Raw genomic sequence first — 17,141 nt, forward strand, 5'->3', positions numbered from 1 at the left:
CCTCCAGCCCTCTAACCCTCCAGCCCTCTAACCCTCCAGCCCTCTAACCCTCCAGTCCTCTAACCCTCCAGTCCTCTAACCCCCAGCCCTCTAACCCCCCAGCCCTCTAACCCCCCAGCCCTCTAACCCCCCAGCCCTCTAACCCCCCAGCCCTCTAACCCTCCAGCCCTCTAACCCTCCAGCCCTCTAACCCTCCAGCCCTCTAACCCTCCAGCCCTCTAACCCTCCAGCCCTCTAACCCTCCAGCCCTCTAACCCTCCAGCCTTCTAACCCCCCAGCCCTCTAACCCCCCAGCCCTCTAACCCAGTCCTCTAACCCCCCAGCCCTCTAACCCTCCAGCCCTCTAACCCCCCAGCCCTCTAACCCTCCAGCCCTCTAACCCTCCAGCCCTCTAACCCCCCAGCCCTCTAACCCCCCAGCCCTCTAACCCTCCAGCCCTCTAACTCCCCAGCCCTCTAACTCCCCAGCCCTCTAACTCCCCAGCCCTCTAACTCCCCAGCCCTCTAACCCTCCAGCCCTCTAACTCCCCAGCCCTCTAACCCTCCAGCCCTCTAACCCTCCAGCCCTGGCGGTAGCCCTGGAGTTCTGGGGACGAGGGTATTGCCTTTTTAGGAGACACCTGATCACAGCCCAGTGCCTCTACACTCAGAGGCTGCTGATAAAGATGTGTGTTAGACTGAGTGAGAGAGAGTGACTGGTGATTAGGCTGATAGAGGAGCTCAGAGCTATGGGGGTGGGGACTGAACTGGACTGCTACCGTTCACAGTTAAAAAGAGATCCAACCACGGCACGTCCCCATCCAGTTTAGGAAGGACACACCATTAGATTACCAGACCAGAGAGCAACACAGCGTGTGACGGCGTCAGAGAGCCTTCTAGGTGGACCAGACGGACAGTGGGCTGTTTTTGTTTGCCAGCAGGCTGAGGAGAAGCTCTGTCTGTTTAACCAGAGGAACACTATCTCAGGCTTCTAGAAGCTCTGTCTGTTTAACCAGAGGAGCACTATCTCAGACTTCTAGAAGCTCTGTCTGTTTAACCAGAGGAACACTATCTCAGGCTTCTAGAAGCTCTGTCTGTTTAACCAGAGGAACACTATCTCAGACTTCTAGAAGCTCTGTCTGTTTAACCAGAGGAACACTATCTCAGGCTTCTAGAAGAGGACTATAGTGTCTTGGGAGTCAGACTGTTTCTGAGAGACTCTGTCTACCTGGAGCCTGTGTTGTCTATAGACTCTGTCTACCTAGAGCCTGTGTCCTCTATAACCTGTAGAGATACTGTCTACCTGGAGCCTGTGTTCTCTCTAACCTGTAGAGAGACTGTCTACCTGGAGCCTGTGTTCTCTCTAACCTGTAGAGAGACTGTCCTCCTGGAGCCTGTGTTCTCTAGCTGCGTCAGTCGGTCGGTCTTCCTATTGAAACCTACATTACAGCCCATCCTTTGCTTTAGTCCGGGTTGGTGGGCATCTGAACCCGAACCCTCATGGAGAAGTTCCAGGCTGGGATGGTCCTAGCGGGGGTGGGGGACGCCCTGGGCTACCGTAAGGGCCGCTGGGAGAGCTGCCCCTCTGGGACACAGATCCAGGAAGAGCTGGCCTCTCTGGGGGGCCTTGGGGCTCTGAAACTGGACCCTGACAATTGGCCCCTCAGCGACGGAGCCCTGATGCACATGACCACCGCTGAGGCCCTCATCACAGGTGAGGCCAGGACATACCCACGGAGGTTAGAAGATGGTGGATGGGTAGATGGGGGTTAGGGGACATGGAGGGTTAGGGGACCTGGAGGGTTAGGAGACATGGAGGGTTAGGGGACATGGAGGGTTAGGGGACATGGAGGGTTAGGGGACCTGGAGGGTTAGGGGACATGGAGGGTTAGGGGACCTGGAGGGTTAGGGGACATGGAGGGTTGGTGCTAGTTGACCATGCGAGAAGGGATGTATACTAACTAAATAGTAACATTGACCAATCAATAGTACTTCCTCATTGGTTCCAACGATATTATCACTTCATGACCTTCTATGATACTGTGTAAGCCTAGTAAAGGAAACGAGTAACGGGAACTAAAATAGAATAGCAATAGAATGATTGCCATGCATTGTAGAGCTCTCAGAGACAGTGAGAGCACCAGTAGTTTGGTGTTTCTCTCATTCACACTGACACATTCACTCGCTTCACCCACCTAAACCTCCTATCTCCTCAATCTCACACACACACACACACACACACACACACACCTGTCCAGTCTGATTTTACAGAGAGACGAGAATAGCAGTCTGTGGAAACTCCTAATCACTCAATGGGACATATTTCTTCCGGACAATGCCTGGCCGACACCATAATCCCTATAGCAGTCAGAAATGACTCAGCGCAGGCCGTAATCCCAAACACCTTCACATGTCATCACATCTGCTCTTCATCTCTTCATCAGAGGAGGCTAGCCTGGTCCCCAGATCTGTTTGTGCTGTCTTGCCAACTCCTATGGTCATGGCAATGGAATTAGCAAGACCAGAGGAGTTAATAGTGGTGGAAAAAGTACCTTACTGTCACACTTAGGTAAAAGTAATGATACCTTAATAGAAAATGACTCAAGTAAAAGTGAAAGTCACCCAGTAAAATACTACTGGAGTAAAAGTATAAAAGTATTTGGTTTTAAATATACTTCAGTTTCAAAAATAAATGTATTTGCTAAAATATCAGAGGCAGTAGGGATGTGTGTGAATTAGACCATTTTTCTGTCCTGCTAAGCATTCAAAATGTAAGTCGTAAAAAGTTTATAATTTCCTTTAGGAATGTAGTGATGTAAAAGTTGTCAAAAATATAAATAGTCAATTAAAGTACAGACTACTTAAGTAGTACTTTCAAGTATTTTTTACTTGAAGTACTTTACACAACTGGGAGTTAGCAAGACAACAGGAACAGATCTGGGACCAGGCTGGAGTTCTATAGGTGGACAGCCTGACAGGACAACACACATGTCACCTACCGACCGCTGGCCTGGACGTCTGGAGCTGCCAGATCAGATGAGTCCAAAATAGAACTAGGGAGGAGAACATGAGCCTGTCCTCGGGCAGAGAGGAGAACAACAGAGGGACCAGGTCTCATCACATCACAGTGGCTCTCCCCCTTGGGGATCCTGTATGGTATTTGGCCTTGGGATTGTGTTCAAAGCCAGCAGTGCTCCTGTAGAGAGATGACAGACTTACGGATAAGCCTGCTGCTGAGCCGCATTCCAACAACCCAGCCTGGGATGTGTCCCAAATGGCACCCTATTCCCTATGTAGTGCACTACTTTAGACCAGGCTCACACTCCATAAGACTCGGTTTAAATGTAGTGCACTATATAAGGAATAGGGTGTAATTTGGGACTCTCGCCAAGTCAGGCCAGAAAACCACCATGAATCACTGAGACTGACAGGGGCTGGAAGCAAACAATACAGATCTGATCTATAGCACAGATCATAGAGAGGAGAGGAGGAGGAAGGGAGAGGAGGAGGAGGGAGGAGAGGAGGAGGAAGGGAGAGGAGGAGGAGGGAGGACAGGAAGAGGGAGGAGGGGAGAGAAAGGGAGGAGGGAGAGGAGGAGAGGGGAGAGGAAGAGAGGAGAGGAGAGGAGGACAGGAGGAGGGAGGAGAGGAGAGGGGGAGAGTAGGAGGGAGGAGAGGAGAGGGGGAGAGGAGGAGGAGAGGAGGAGGAGGGGAGGAGAGGAGAGGGGGGAGGAGAGGAGAGGGGGGAGGAGGAGGGTGATGGGAGAGGAGAAGAGGAGGGGAGAGGAAGAGAGGAGAGGAGGAGGAGGAGGAGGGGGGAAAGGAGGGTGGGAGGGTGATGGGAGAGGAGAGGAAGAGGGGAGGAAGATTTCAGTTTATCTAGTCTTGGCCCACGCAGGTAAAGGCCTAGGTTATAAACTCTGATCTGGGTCCATATTCACTAAACATCTGAGAGTAGGAGTACTGATGTGGTATCCATGTTTCTTGTTAGATTATAATGAATGGACAGATAGGAAATGATCCTAGATCAGCACTCCTACTCTGAAACGCTTAATACACACTGTCCCTGATCCATATACCACAGGAGACCGAGAGAAGAGGGGGCTGTCAATGTATCTCTTGGCCCACGCAAGTATAGGCCTCTGTTACAGCTAAGGCCGGCCTACGTATCACGAGAACAGTGATTCTGGGCATGCATTTTTAAAGCATCCCAGAGAAGGATGTTATCTGTCCATGTTATCTTATTCATTATGACCTAACATGGAGAAATGGTCCTAGACCAGTGCTCTTACTTTGAGATGCTTTGTGAATATCAAACCGGACGTGTAACTGAGCATAGGTCAAACAGCAACAGGTACACAACATCAAACCCCTCCTTGATAAAGTAGGGATGTACACAAACCCTATCCTGCTCGAAGGACCATGAAAAAGAGACGGATAGGAACAATTGTCCTTGAACAAGGGGAAAGGGCTTCAGACATGACCGGTTAAATTGCAGACAACTGGTTCTAAACACAGGTTCTGTTCCAAATGGCACCCTTTTCCCATAGTCCACTATTTCTGACTGGGGCCTATTCCACATGGTGCACTACGTTTGACCCGAGCCACATGGGCCCTGGTCAAAAGTAATGCACTATAATAGAGGGTGCCATTTAGGAGCCAGACAGTGTAGAGAAGAGGGTTCAATTTAGGAGGTAGACTGTAGAGAATCGGGTTCTATTTAGGAGGTAGACGGTGTACAGAATAGGGTTCTATTTAGGAGGTAGACGGTGTAGAGAATAGGGTTCTATTTAGGAGGTAGACGGTGTAGAGAATATGGTTCTATTTAGGAGGTAGACGGTGTAGAGAATAGGGTTCTATTTAGGAGGTAGACAGTGTAGAGAATAGGGTTCTATTTAGGAGGTAGACAGTGTAGAGAATAGGGTTCTATTTAGGAGGTAGACGGTGTAGAGAAGAGGGTTCTATTTAGGAGGTAGATGGTGTAGTGAATAGGGTTCTATTTAGGAGGTAGACAGTGTACAGAATAGGGTTCTATTTAGGAGGTAGACAGTGTAGTGAATAGGCTTCTATTTAGGAGGTAGACAGTTTTAGTGAATAGGGTTCTATTTAGGAGGTAGACAGTGTACAGAATAGGGTTCTATTTATGAGGTAGACAGTGTACAGAATAGGGTTCTATTTAGGAGGTAGACAGTGTAGTGAATAGGGTTCTATTTAGGAGGTAGACAGTGTAGAGAATAGGGTTCTATTTAGGAGGTAGACAGTGTAGAGAATAGGGTTCTATTTAGGGGGTAGACAGTGTAGAGAATAGGGTTCTATTTAGGAGGTAGACAGTGTAGTGAATAGGGTTCTATTTAGGAGGTAGACAGTGTAGAGAATAGGGTTCTATTTAGGAGGTAGACAGTGTAGAGAATAGGGTTCTATTTAGGAGGTAGACCGTGTAGAGAAGGGTATTCACACCGCTTGTCTTGTCTGGTAAACTAGGATGAGAAGGTGGAAGGAATGATTTTCATTCAGATACTTGGTCACCAGTAAAATCACCCATCACTCCTCTTCTTTACTCCCACACTGACTGGAACAGCCCACCCCTCTCTCCCTGACACCGGTCTGGGCCCACCCCTCTCTCCCTGACACCGGTCTGGGCCCACCCCTCTCTCCCTGACACCGGTCTGGGCCCACCCCTCTCTCCCTGACACCGGTCTGGGCCCACCCCTCTCTCCCTGACACCTGTCTGGTTCCTCCCTGTCCTGGGTGTGTATCCTGAGTCCCTGAGCCCAAAGCCCTCTGCTCCTGAATCAGAGGTGACAATGACACACACACACACCACACAAATGACACACACAAAAGCATATGCACAAACCCATGACTCACACGTGTGGAGCCCCACCCCCACCCCCCCCCCCCCAGCAGATCACATGGTATAATCTAAGCACAGCAGGCTGAACATCTAAACATAGACTCTCATCTGGCTGGTACGGCAAACATGCCACAGCCCCCACGGACAGACAGTGTCTGACTCCCAACCTGTGTGTGTGTGTGTGTGTGTGTGTGTGTGTGTGTGTGTGTGTGTGTGTGTGTGTGTGTGTGTGAGAGAGAGAATGTATGTTAACTTTTCACAGTGTGCAGCATAGTTGGCCCTTTGCAAGTGTATTTAATGACAAGCTTCCAGACTGATCGATTTGCAGTTGTTTACTGTGCTGTTGTGTAAACTGTGGTGTGTTAACTATGCTGTTGTGTAAACTGTGGTGTGTTAACTATGCTGTTGTGTAAACTGTGGTGTGTTAACTATGCTGTTGTGTAAACTGTGGTGCGGTAACTGTGCTGTTGTGTAAACTGTGGTGCGGTAACTATGCTGTGTGTAAACTGTGGTGTGTAAACTGTGGTGTGTTAACTGTGCTGTTGTGTAAACTGTGGTGTGTTAACTATGCTGTGTGTAAACTGTGGTGCGGTAACTATGCTGTGTGTAAACTGTGGTGTGTTAACTGTGCTGTTGTGTAAACTGTGGTGTGTTAACTGTGCTGTTGTGTAAACTGTGGTGTGTTAACCATGCTGTGTGTAAACTGTGGTGTGGTAACTATGCTGTGTGTAAACTGTGGTGTGGTAACTATGCTGTGTGTAAACTGTGGTGCGGTAACTATGCTGTGTGTAAACTGTGGTGTGTTAACTATGCTGTGTGTAAACTGTGGTGCGTTAACTATGCTGTGTGTAAACTGTGGTGTGTTAACTACGCTGTGTGTAAACTATGCTGTGGTAACTATGCTGTGTGTAAACTGTGGTGTGTTAACTATGCTGTGTGTAAACTGTGGTACGTTAACTATGCTGTGTGTAAACTGTGGTGTGTTAACTATGCTGTGTGTAAACTGTGGTGTGGTAACTATGCTGTGTGTAAACTGTGGTGTGTTAACTATGCTGTGTGTAAACTGTGGTGTGTTAACTATGCTGTGTGTAAACTGTGGTGCGGTAACTATGCTGTGTGTAAACTGTGGTGCGGTAACTATGCTGTGTGTAAACTGTGGTGCGTTAACTACGCTGTGTTGTTCCAGACTACTGGTGTTTGGAGGATCTCTACAGGGAGCTGGTCAGGGTGTATGTTGAGGCCATGGTGTCTCTCCAGGGTCGCCCTCCTGACCCAGCCACCGTGGAGGGATGTGCTCACCTCAAACCCAACAACTTCCTGCTTGCCTGGCACACGCCCTTCAATGAGAAAGGTCAGAGGTCACAACATATGTGTGAGGTCTGATGGTGACATGGTTTAGTAGTGTTGAGTTCAACGTGCACATGTGCAGTCTCTCTCTTTGTCTCTCCATGTGGTCAATGTTCTGGTGGGTTCTCTCCATGTGGTCAATGTTCTGGTGGGTTCTATCCATGTGGTCAATGTTCTGGTGGGTTCTCTCCATGTGGTCATTGTTCTGATGGATTCTCTCCATGTGGTCATTGTTCTGACGGGTTCTCTCCAGGTTCTGGGTTTGGAGCAGCCACCAAGGCCATGTGTGTGGGGATGAAGTACTGGCAGCCTGAGAGGCTAGACAACCTAGTGGAGGTCAGCATTGAGACGGGGCGCATGACCCACAACCACCCTACAGGTACCATGACCCACAACCACCCTACAGGTACCATATACCATGACCCACAACCACCCTACAGGTACCATACACCATGACCCACAACCACCCTACAGGTACCATGACCCACAACCACCCTACAGGTACCATGACCCACAACCACCCTACAGGTACCATGACCCACAACCACCCTACAGGTACCATGACCCACAACCACCCTACAGGTACCATGACCCACAACCACCCTACAGGTACCATGACCCACAACCACCCTACAGGTACCATATACCATGACCCACAACCACCCTACAGGTACCATGACCCACAACCACCCTACAGGTACCATACACCATGACCCACAACCACCCTACAGGTACCATGACCCACAACCACCCTACAGGTACCATACACCATGACCCACAACCACCCTACAGGTACCATATACCATGACCCACAACCACCCTACAGGTACCATACACCATGACCCACAACCACCCTACAGGTACCATGACCCACAACCACCCTACAGGTACCAATCACCATGACCCACAACCGCCCTACAGGTACCATATACCATGACCCACAACCACCCTACAGGTACCATATACCATGACCCACAACCACCCTACAGGTACCATGACCCACAACCACCCTACAGGTACCATGACCCACAACCACCCTACAGGTACCATAGGCTAGACATTATAGTTTAGCCTGCTATTTAACTAGCCTGGTCCCACATCTGTTTGTGCTGTCTTGCTCTAGTGATTAGCCTGGGGACGAGGTTAGTGTCTTACCAACTCCTATAGGCAAGACAACAGCAACAGGTCTGGGAGCAGGTTCACTGGGTTTACCATCTATAATGACATAATAGTGACCTGGCTGATTCCAACAGGTCTGGGAGCAGGTTCACTTAGTTGACCATCTATAATGACATAACAGTGACCTGGCTGATTCCAACAGGTCTGGGAGCAGGTTCACTGGGCTTACCTGGTATTACCATCTATAATGACATAACAGTGACCTGGCTGATTCCAACAGGTCTGGGAGCAGGTTCACTGGGTTTACCATCTATAATGACATGACAGTGACCTGGCTGATTCCAACAGGTCTGGGAGCAGGTTCACTGGGTTTACCATCTATAATGACATGACAGTGACCTGGCTGATTCCAACAGGTCTGGGAGCAGGTTCACTGGGTTTACCATCTATAATGACATGACAGTGACCTGGCTGATTCCAACAGGTCTGGGAGCAGGTTCACTGGGTTTACCATCTATAATGACATAACAGTGACCTGGCTGATTCCAACAGGTCTGGGAGCAGGTTCACTGGGTTTACCATCTATAATGACATAACAGTGACCTGGCTGATTCCAACAGGTCTGGGAGCAGGTTCACTGGGTTTACCATCTATAATGACATAACAGTGACCTGGCTGATTCCAACAGGTCTGGGAGCAGGTTCACTGGGTTTACCATCTATAATGACATAACAGTGACCTGGCTGATTCCAACAGGTCTGGGAGCAGGTTCACTGGGTTTACCATCTATAATGACATAACAGTGACCTGGCTGATTCCAACAGGTTTCCTGGGCTCTCTGACCACGGCTCTGTTTGCATCGTACGCGGTGCAGGGCAAACCGCTGGTGACCTGGGGTCGCGACCTCATGAAGGTCATCCCCAAGGCCGAGGAGTACTGTAAGAAGACCATACGCCACATGGCAGGTGTGTGTGTGTGTGTGTGACTGTGTGTGTGTGTGACTGTGTGTGTGTGTGTGTGTGTGTGTGTGTGATTAAATGGTGGTTTATGTTGTGTCCACTGCAGAGTACCAGGAGAAGTGGTTCTACTTCGAGGCTAAGTGGCAGTTCTACCTGGAGGAGAGAGGCGTGGAGGAGGAGGGGCAGAACAAGCCCCTGTTTCCTGACACCTACAACGCTGAGGAGACAGACAAGGTCATCCATTGGTTTCATTCTACCTGGCAAACTGGATATTTAAAGATATTTAACAGATGTATTTAACTCGGGTGTGTTCTCCTCTCTACAGGTGTAGAAGTATTTAACTCAGGTGTGTTCTCCTCTCTACAGGTGTAGAAGTATTTAACTCAGGTGTGTTCTCCTCTCTACAGGTGTAGAAGTATTTAACTCAGGTGGGTTCTCCTCTCTACAGGTGTAGAAGTATTTAACTCAGGTGTGTTCTCCTCTCTACAGGTGTAGAAGTATTTAACTCAGGTGTGTTCTCCTCTCTACAGGTGTAGAAGTATTTAACTCAGGTGTGTTCTCCTCTCTACAGGTGTAGAAGTATTTAACTCAGGTGTGTTCTCCTCTCTACAGGTGTAGAAGTATTTAACTCAGGTGTGTTCTACTCTCTCCAGGTGTAGAAGTATTTAACTCAGGTGTGTTCTCCTCTCTCCAGGTGTAGAAGTATTTAACTCAGGTGTGTTCTCCTCTCTACAGGTGTAGAAGTATTTAACTCAGGTGTGTTCTCCTCTCTACAGGTGTAGAAGTATTTAACTCAGGTGTGTTCTACTCTCTACAGGTATAGAAGTATTTAACTCAGGTGTGTTCTCCTCTCTACAGGTGTAGAAGTATTTAACTCAGGTGTGTTCTACTCTCTACAGGTATAGAAGTATTTAACTCAGGTGTGTTCTCCTCTCTACAGGTGTAGAAGTATTTAACTCAGGTGTGTTCTACTCTCTCCAGGTGTAGAAGTATTTAACTCAGGTGTGTTCTACTCTCTCCAGGTGTAGAAGTATTTAACTCAGGTGTGTTCTACTCTCTCCAGGTGTAGAAGTATTTAACTCAGGTGTGTTCTCCTCTCTACAGGTGTAGAAGTATTTAACTCAGGTGTGTTCTACTCTCTCCAGGTGTAGAAGTATTTAACTCAGGTGTGTTCTCCTCTCTCCAGGTGTAGAAGTATTTAACTCAGGTGTGTTCTCCTCTCTACAGGTGTAGAAGTATTTAACTCAGGTGTGTTCTCCTCTCTACAGGTGTAGAAGTATTTAACTCAGGTGTGTTCTCCTCTCTACAGGTGTAGAAGTATTTAACTCAGGTGTGTTCTCCTCTCTACAGGTATAGAAGTATTTAACTCAGGTGTGTTCTCCTCTCTACAGGTGTAGAAGTATTTAACTCAGGTGTGTTCTACTCTCTACAGGTGTAGAAGTATTTAACTCAGGTGTGTTCTCCTCTCTACAGGTGTAGAAGTATTTAACTCAGGTGTGTTCTCCTCTCTACAGGTGTAGAAGTATTTAACTCAGGTGTGATCTCCTCTCTCTAGGTGTATAAGCGCTGGAGCTCAGAGGGCCGGGCTGGACGGAGGGGTCATGATGCTCCCATGATAGCCTACGATGCTCTCCTGGCCTCAGGCTCCGACTGGACCCAGCTCTGCCGCCGCGCCATGTTCCACGGAGGTGGGGTGTGTGTGTGTGTGTGTGTGTGTGTGTGTGTGTGTGTGTGTGTGTGTGTGTGTGTGCATTGGTTTGTTGTCTGTGTAAGTAGTTTATATAAGAGTTGTGTTGGTAAGTGTGTGTGTGTTCTTGTTGTGTTTGTATATTTATTTGTGTGTGTGTGTTGTGTGTCCTTGCCATTAGTATCTTCTCTGACCTAGTTATTGTGTCCCCCAGGGGAGAGCAGTGCCACAGGGCTGATAGCAGGCTGTCTGTACGGTCTCCTGTTCGGCCTGTCCCAGGTCCCTGAAGGGCTGCACCAGGATGTGGACCGACGCACGCGGCTAGAGGAGCTCGGAGCCGAACTGTACAAGGCAGCCTCCGCAGAGAGGAGCACAGAGAAGTAACACCACCACCCTGCCCACACCGCCCTCTTCTGGCCGACATAGGAACTACACATGAATGACTCCACCATGGCTAGCTACTGGCTGCTCACCTACCTACCAAGTGGAGGCTGGTGGGAGGAGCTATAGGAAGACGGCTCATTGTAATGGATGAAGGGGAATACATATGCTTGACACGGTTCCATTTATTCCATTCCAGCCATTACAATGAGCCTGTCCTTCTATATCTCCTCCTACCAGCCTCCTCTGCTACCTACCCATCCCACAGCACTAGAGCCCCCCTAGCCCGGCCTGTACCCTCCTCTCTGTCTCCCTCTCTCAACTGCTCCTGCTGGGGTCTCTGGAATAGTTCCGTTCCCTTTCCTGTTCCATAAAGTGTTTTGTTTAAAAAAATAAAAACTAAAGTCATTCATGTGGAACTGAATCAGAATCAGCATTGGAACTCCGAAACCGGATCTGTGATGTAACAATTCCATAGATTCCAGAGGCCCCAGGTGTTCTCATCTATAGATGAACGTGGATCCACTAACATCCCTACCTACTGTACACACACCAGTCCTGGGTTTAAAACATGTGATTGGAGACAAAGAAGATGGTCCTGTGTAAATGTGATTTAAACTTACAGGCTTGTTATTAGTCTGCCCCCCCCCCCCCCCCCCCCCCATATTGTATATGTTCCCTATATAGTGCACTACTTTTGACCCGAACCCTATGTGCCCAGGTCAAAGGTAGTGCTATTTGGGATCCACTCTTAGTCTGTTATTTGCACTCGTCTCATGTTTTGGTTTATTATTGTCAGCTGTGGATTCACCACGAGTGTCATGATAATAATCGTGTTATTATCAGATTAAAGTAAATATCTATAAATTACCTCTGAGGTCCGCGTCTCTCTTTGCTACTGTCTTTATAATGCTGTAGAGGTCAGAGGTCAATCCTAACTAACACCGGTGACGTGTCCCAATAATATCTCCTTTCTGCTGAAGTGTGCACTCCACCACCATATTTCTTTTACCAGTCATTTCCTTTCAAATCAGTGAAGGGAAGTGAACAAGTGCACACTCTGGGAGGCAGGAGAGATAATTGGGACATAGCCACCTCACCGTACCAGGACCCTAGAAACCACCATTCCACCGTTCCTAGGAAACGATGCAATAGTCTGTTTCTCTCTCTTCTCTACTTAACCCCACTTCCCTGTTATAGATCAACTAAACAGTCCCTGTTACACAGCAACTAAACAGTCCCTGTTACACATCAACCTGATATAGATCAACTAAACAGTCCCTGCTACAGATCAACCTGTTATAGATCAACTAAACAGTCCCTGCTACAGATCAACTAAACAGTCCCTGCTACACATCAACCTGATATAGATCAACTAAACAGTCCCTGCTACAGATCAACCTGTTATAGATCAACTAAACAGTCCCTGCTACAGATCAACTAAACAGTCCCTGCTACACATCAACCTGATATAGATCAACTAAACAGTCCCTGTTACAGATCAACTACACAGTCCCTGCTACAGATCAACCTGTTACAGATCAACTACACAGTCTCTGTTACACATCAATTCTACACTGCTAGAACACTCACTGGAACTCTAAGTCATCTCCAAATCTGATGCTGCAGCTAATGTACTGAACACGGAATGAATATTCTGTCATGTATAAAGAATTCATTGTCCATGGTAGAGGTTATAGTACAGAGATGGTAGAGGTTATAGTACAGAGATGGTAGAGGTTATAGTACAGAGATGGTAGAGGTTATAGTACAGAGATGGTAGAGGTTATAGTATAGAGATGGTAGAGGTTATAGTATAGAGATGGTAGAGGTTATAGTACAGAGATGGTAGAGGTTATAGTACAGAGATGGTAGAGGTGGTAGAGGTTATAGTACAGAGATGGTAGAGGTTATAGTACAGAGATGGTAGAGGTTATAGTATAGAGATGGTAGAGGTTATAGTACAGAGATGGTAGAGGTTATAGTACAGAGATGGTAGAGGTTATAGTACAGAGATGGTAGAGGTTATAGTACAGAGATGATAGAGGTTATAGTACAGAGATGGTAGAGGTTATAGTAGTACAGAGATGGTAGAGGTTATAGTACAGAGATGGTAGAGGTTATAGTACAGAGATGATAGAGGTTATAGTAGTACAGAGATGATAGAGGTTATAGTAGTACAGAGATGGTAGAGGTTATAGTAGTACAGAGATGGTAGAGGTTATAGTAGTACAGAGATGGTAGATGTTATAGTACAGAGATGATAGAGGTTATAGTAGTACAGAGATGGTAGAGGTTATAGTAGTACAGAGATGGTAGAGGTTATAGTACAGAGATGATAGAGGTTATAGTACAGAGATGGTAGAGGTTATAGTAGTACAGAGATGGTAGAGGTTATAGTAGTACAGAGATGGTAGAGGTTATAGTAGTACAGAGATGATAGAGGTTATAGTAGTGCAGAGATGATAGAGGTTATAGTAGTACAGAGATGGTAGAGGTTATAGTACAGAGATGGTAGAGGTTATAGTAGTACAGAGATGGTAGAGGTTATAGTAGTGCAGAGATGATAGAGGTTATAGTAGTGCAGAGATGGTAGAGGTTATAGTAGTGCAGAGATGATAGAGGTTATAGTAGTACAGAGATGGTAGAGGTTATAGTACAGAGATGGTAGAGGTTATAGTAGTACAGAGATGATAGAGGTTATAGTAGTACAGAGATGGTAGAGGTTATAGTAGTACAGAGATGGTAGAGGTTATAGTAGTACAGAGATGATAGAGGTTATAGTAGTACAGAGATGGTAGAGGTTATAGTAGTGCAGAGATGATAGAGGTTATAGTAGTACAGAGATGGTAGAGGTTATAGTAGTACAGAGATGGTAGAGGTTATAGTAGTACAGAGATGATAGAGGTTATAGTAGTACAGAGATGATAGAGGTTATAGTAGTACAGAGATGATAGAGGTTATAGTAGTACAGAGATGATAGAGGTTATAGTAGTACAGAGATGATAGAGGTTATAGTAGTACAGAGATGATAGAGGTTATAGTAGTACAGAGATGGTAGAGGTTATAGTTGTACAGAGATGGTAGAGGTTGTTATAGTACAGAGATGGTCGAGGTTAGTAAGCCCTATCACAGGATGTTTCCGTTACAGAAATACAATCTAGATTATATTTCTATGTTCCCTGTTCTGTCCTGAGAACAAAGCTAGGCCCTTATGTTTCCCTACAGAGCAGAGAGAGCAGCGAATGCAGGGCCATCAGGCCTCATTGTGGACACCAGAACCCTGAGGAGGCTGGTTTGGGACCGGACGACCCGCCCGGAGCTCAGAGGGGTTCTGGAGAGCCTGCTCCACTACCTAACCCAGGACCTGCCCGGCCGGAGCCCAACCGCGAGGCCCCCTGAGAGGTTAGGGCTGGAGGTCAGTGTGGGGTTGAAGGTGCCCCAGTTCAGCAGGTGTGGAGGTCGACCAGCAGGGAGCGACGTCTCAAGACGCCTCACCTCCTTCCAGCTTCTCCAGGCCAAGTTCCTGAGGAACACCCCCAACCCTCCGCTCACTCACCGCCGGGAGGTGGGGGCCCTGGCACTGTCCTCCAGAGGGGGTGGAGGAGGAGGCTGTGGCAGCCAGAGCCATGGCAGAGAGACCCCTAGTGGACAGGTTGAGGGCTGCATTCCCAAAACAGGACGTGGAGTGAGAAAGGGAAACACTGTTAAGGATGTGCTGGCCAGGTTTGCCGCAGCAACGCAGAAAGAGAGGGGAGGGGCCACACAGGTGGGAGGAGCGTCGAAAAGACCCCGACCAATCGGCAAGGGGAAGCTACTGTCTGCCATAATGGACAAGTTTGAAACCATGGCGACGGTGTACCGGGGAAGTGACGTGAGTTGCCAGAAGAAAAGCACCTCTCCTGGTACCAGCTCATCTGGACGTGTCAACGAATTAGTGAGTCGTCAGGAAGAAGAGGTACAACAGTGCTTAGGTCAACCAGGTCAACCCGTCAAAGGTCAGAGTTCAGTGAAGCAACAGGTTAAGAGTAAAGGCTGGGGACAGCAGAGGAAAGAGAACCCCTATGGAGTACAGGAAGGAGATAGAGGATCAGAGAAGACAGTAGCTGGTCTGAAGGATTCACTTCAACACAGAAAAGGGAGGAACTGGAATCAGAAGGTGAAAGGTCACTCTGTAGTCAATAAGCAGATAAGGGCTCCAGGTTCAGATCAAGAAGCTGAAGGTCAGATTCAGGATTCAATTAAGGAGGTAGAAGTTTGGGGTGCTAATCAACAGGTAGATACTCTGGGTACGAACCAACAGGTAGATACTCTGGGTACGAACCAAGAAAAGGTTGTTAGCTCAGGTCAAAGACGAGAAGGCCATGGTTCAGAATTGAACAAGGAGCTAAAGGTTCAGAGTGAAAACATTGAAGTTAAGGCCTCAGTGGGTCAGGAAGTGGTGGTACAGGCTTCACATCAGGAAAATCAGGATCCTGATCAAGACAGTGAAGTTAAAGTTTCAGGTCTGGAGCTCAAGGCACAGGTTACAGGTCAGGAGGTCAAGGCACAGGTTTCAGATAAGGAATTAAAGGTACAGGTCTTAGGTCAGGAGCTCAGCTATGTGCAGGTAGAGCTGCTCTGCTCTGCTGCAGTGGTCCAGTGGTCTCCCCCAGCACCCCAGGTAGGGATACCTGAGGTAGAGGCCTTGCAGTCTGGGTACCTGGCAACACTGCTCCCTTGTCCTCCTGTGTGGGCACTAGCTTCCTCTGTGGATCCACCAGCACAGAAATACTCAGGGTTAGGGTCCAAAACCAGGACCCTGGAAGGCTCACATCTCTCCTACCCCTGGAGAAAACAGTACATGGATCCACCCCAACCCCGGTCCACCCAGAGAGGCCAGCCCAGATACCCCATCCCTAGGAGGGCCCACGGCTCAGAATCAGAACCATCAGAACTGGGCGAGGCCCATAACGCCAGCCTCTCACCCCCATCTTCTGAATCTACGACCCCTGATGTCATGACCTCTGTCCCCACAACCCCTGATCTTGACCTTTGCTTCCTGCCATCAGCGCCCACAACGTCCAACCAGGAGCACCGCCCACATGAAGCCAAACAGGAAGTAAATGCCCCCACGGCACTGCAAAGTGGGGAGGGGGAGGTGACATGTCAGGAGGGGGAGGGGCAGGGTAGCGCTGTGATGTCACACAAAGATGACGCCATCACTATGCGTGGTTCGAATGTTGCAGAGCCAGAAAGACTACAGACAGAAAAGCAGGAGAGACCAAAGTACAGGACGTTAAACTACGGCGACCCTTCTGCGAAACTGATTCATAAACCCAGAATCATCCGATTCACAGATACCTTTAATTTCTAAGTCCCTCGTCCACTCACTCTGACTTCAGTGATGCGTTCGTCTGTGAAGGATAAAAGCCTTCTGAACTTTCTCTCTCCTCACAGTGAAACACGATACACCTTCAAGGTCATGCCAGCTATCCCATGTGTTGCTGTCCTCTGAAAGCCGTGGGGTTTGCAGGAAGCAGCCTACGCTCTACGTGTGGTGATTTACTCAGAAGCTGTGTAACGCTCCAAGTAGAGTAGCGTGTGTGTGTGTGCCTCGTCCGTACTGTAACAGTGGAAAGACAAACAGAACAGCGGTGTTGAACATTGACTAAACTAAGCCTAATCTTTAGAATGGGATTTTCGTGGAAAACAATGTGAAGCAATAATACCAGGACTTAAACTGTAGCTATGACAACCGAGTCAAACAAACCCTCTGCTCTTTATCAGATTAAAGAAACTCAATCCCTTATCTTGTAGTTATTGTATTGTTGACGT

General features: G+C 48.0%; 1 protein-coding gene across 4 annotated transcripts; it reads left to right on the forward strand.

Annotated features, from left to right (window-relative positions):
• Positions 1-762: 762 nt before the first annotated feature.
• adprhl1 (ADP-ribosylhydrolase like 1) lies at positions 763-17,115 on the forward strand. Of its 4 annotated transcripts, XM_036981944.2 has the most exons (8): positions 763-1,692; positions 7,018-7,182; positions 7,432-7,557; positions 9,122-9,262; positions 9,363-9,490; positions 10,812-10,944; positions 11,158-11,323; positions 14,553-17,115. In XM_036981944.2, the coding sequence occupies exons 1-8, from the start codon at positions 1,479-1,481 to the stop codon at positions 16,678-16,680; spliced, it is 3,201 nt and encodes a 1,066-aa protein (XP_036837839.1). In that variant the 5' UTR covers positions 763-1,478; the 3' UTR covers positions 16,681-17,115. The 4 variants fall into 4 exon arrangements, with proteins under 4 accessions (XP_036837839.1, XP_036837840.1, XP_090063263.1 ...); XM_036981945.2 differs by lacking the exon at positions 9,122-9,262; XM_090207137.1 differs by lacking the exons at positions 763-1,692; positions 7,018-7,182; positions 7,432-7,557 and adding an exon at positions 8,035-8,221.
• Positions 17,116-17,141: the final 26 nt, after the last annotated feature.

This window comes from Oncorhynchus mykiss, chromosome 18 (assembly GCF_057628025.1).
Source record: "Oncorhynchus mykiss isolate SJ-2025 chromosome 18, ASM5762802v1, whole genome shotgun sequence".
NCBI lineage: Eukaryota > Metazoa > Chordata > Actinopteri > Salmoniformes > Salmonidae > Oncorhynchus > Oncorhynchus mykiss.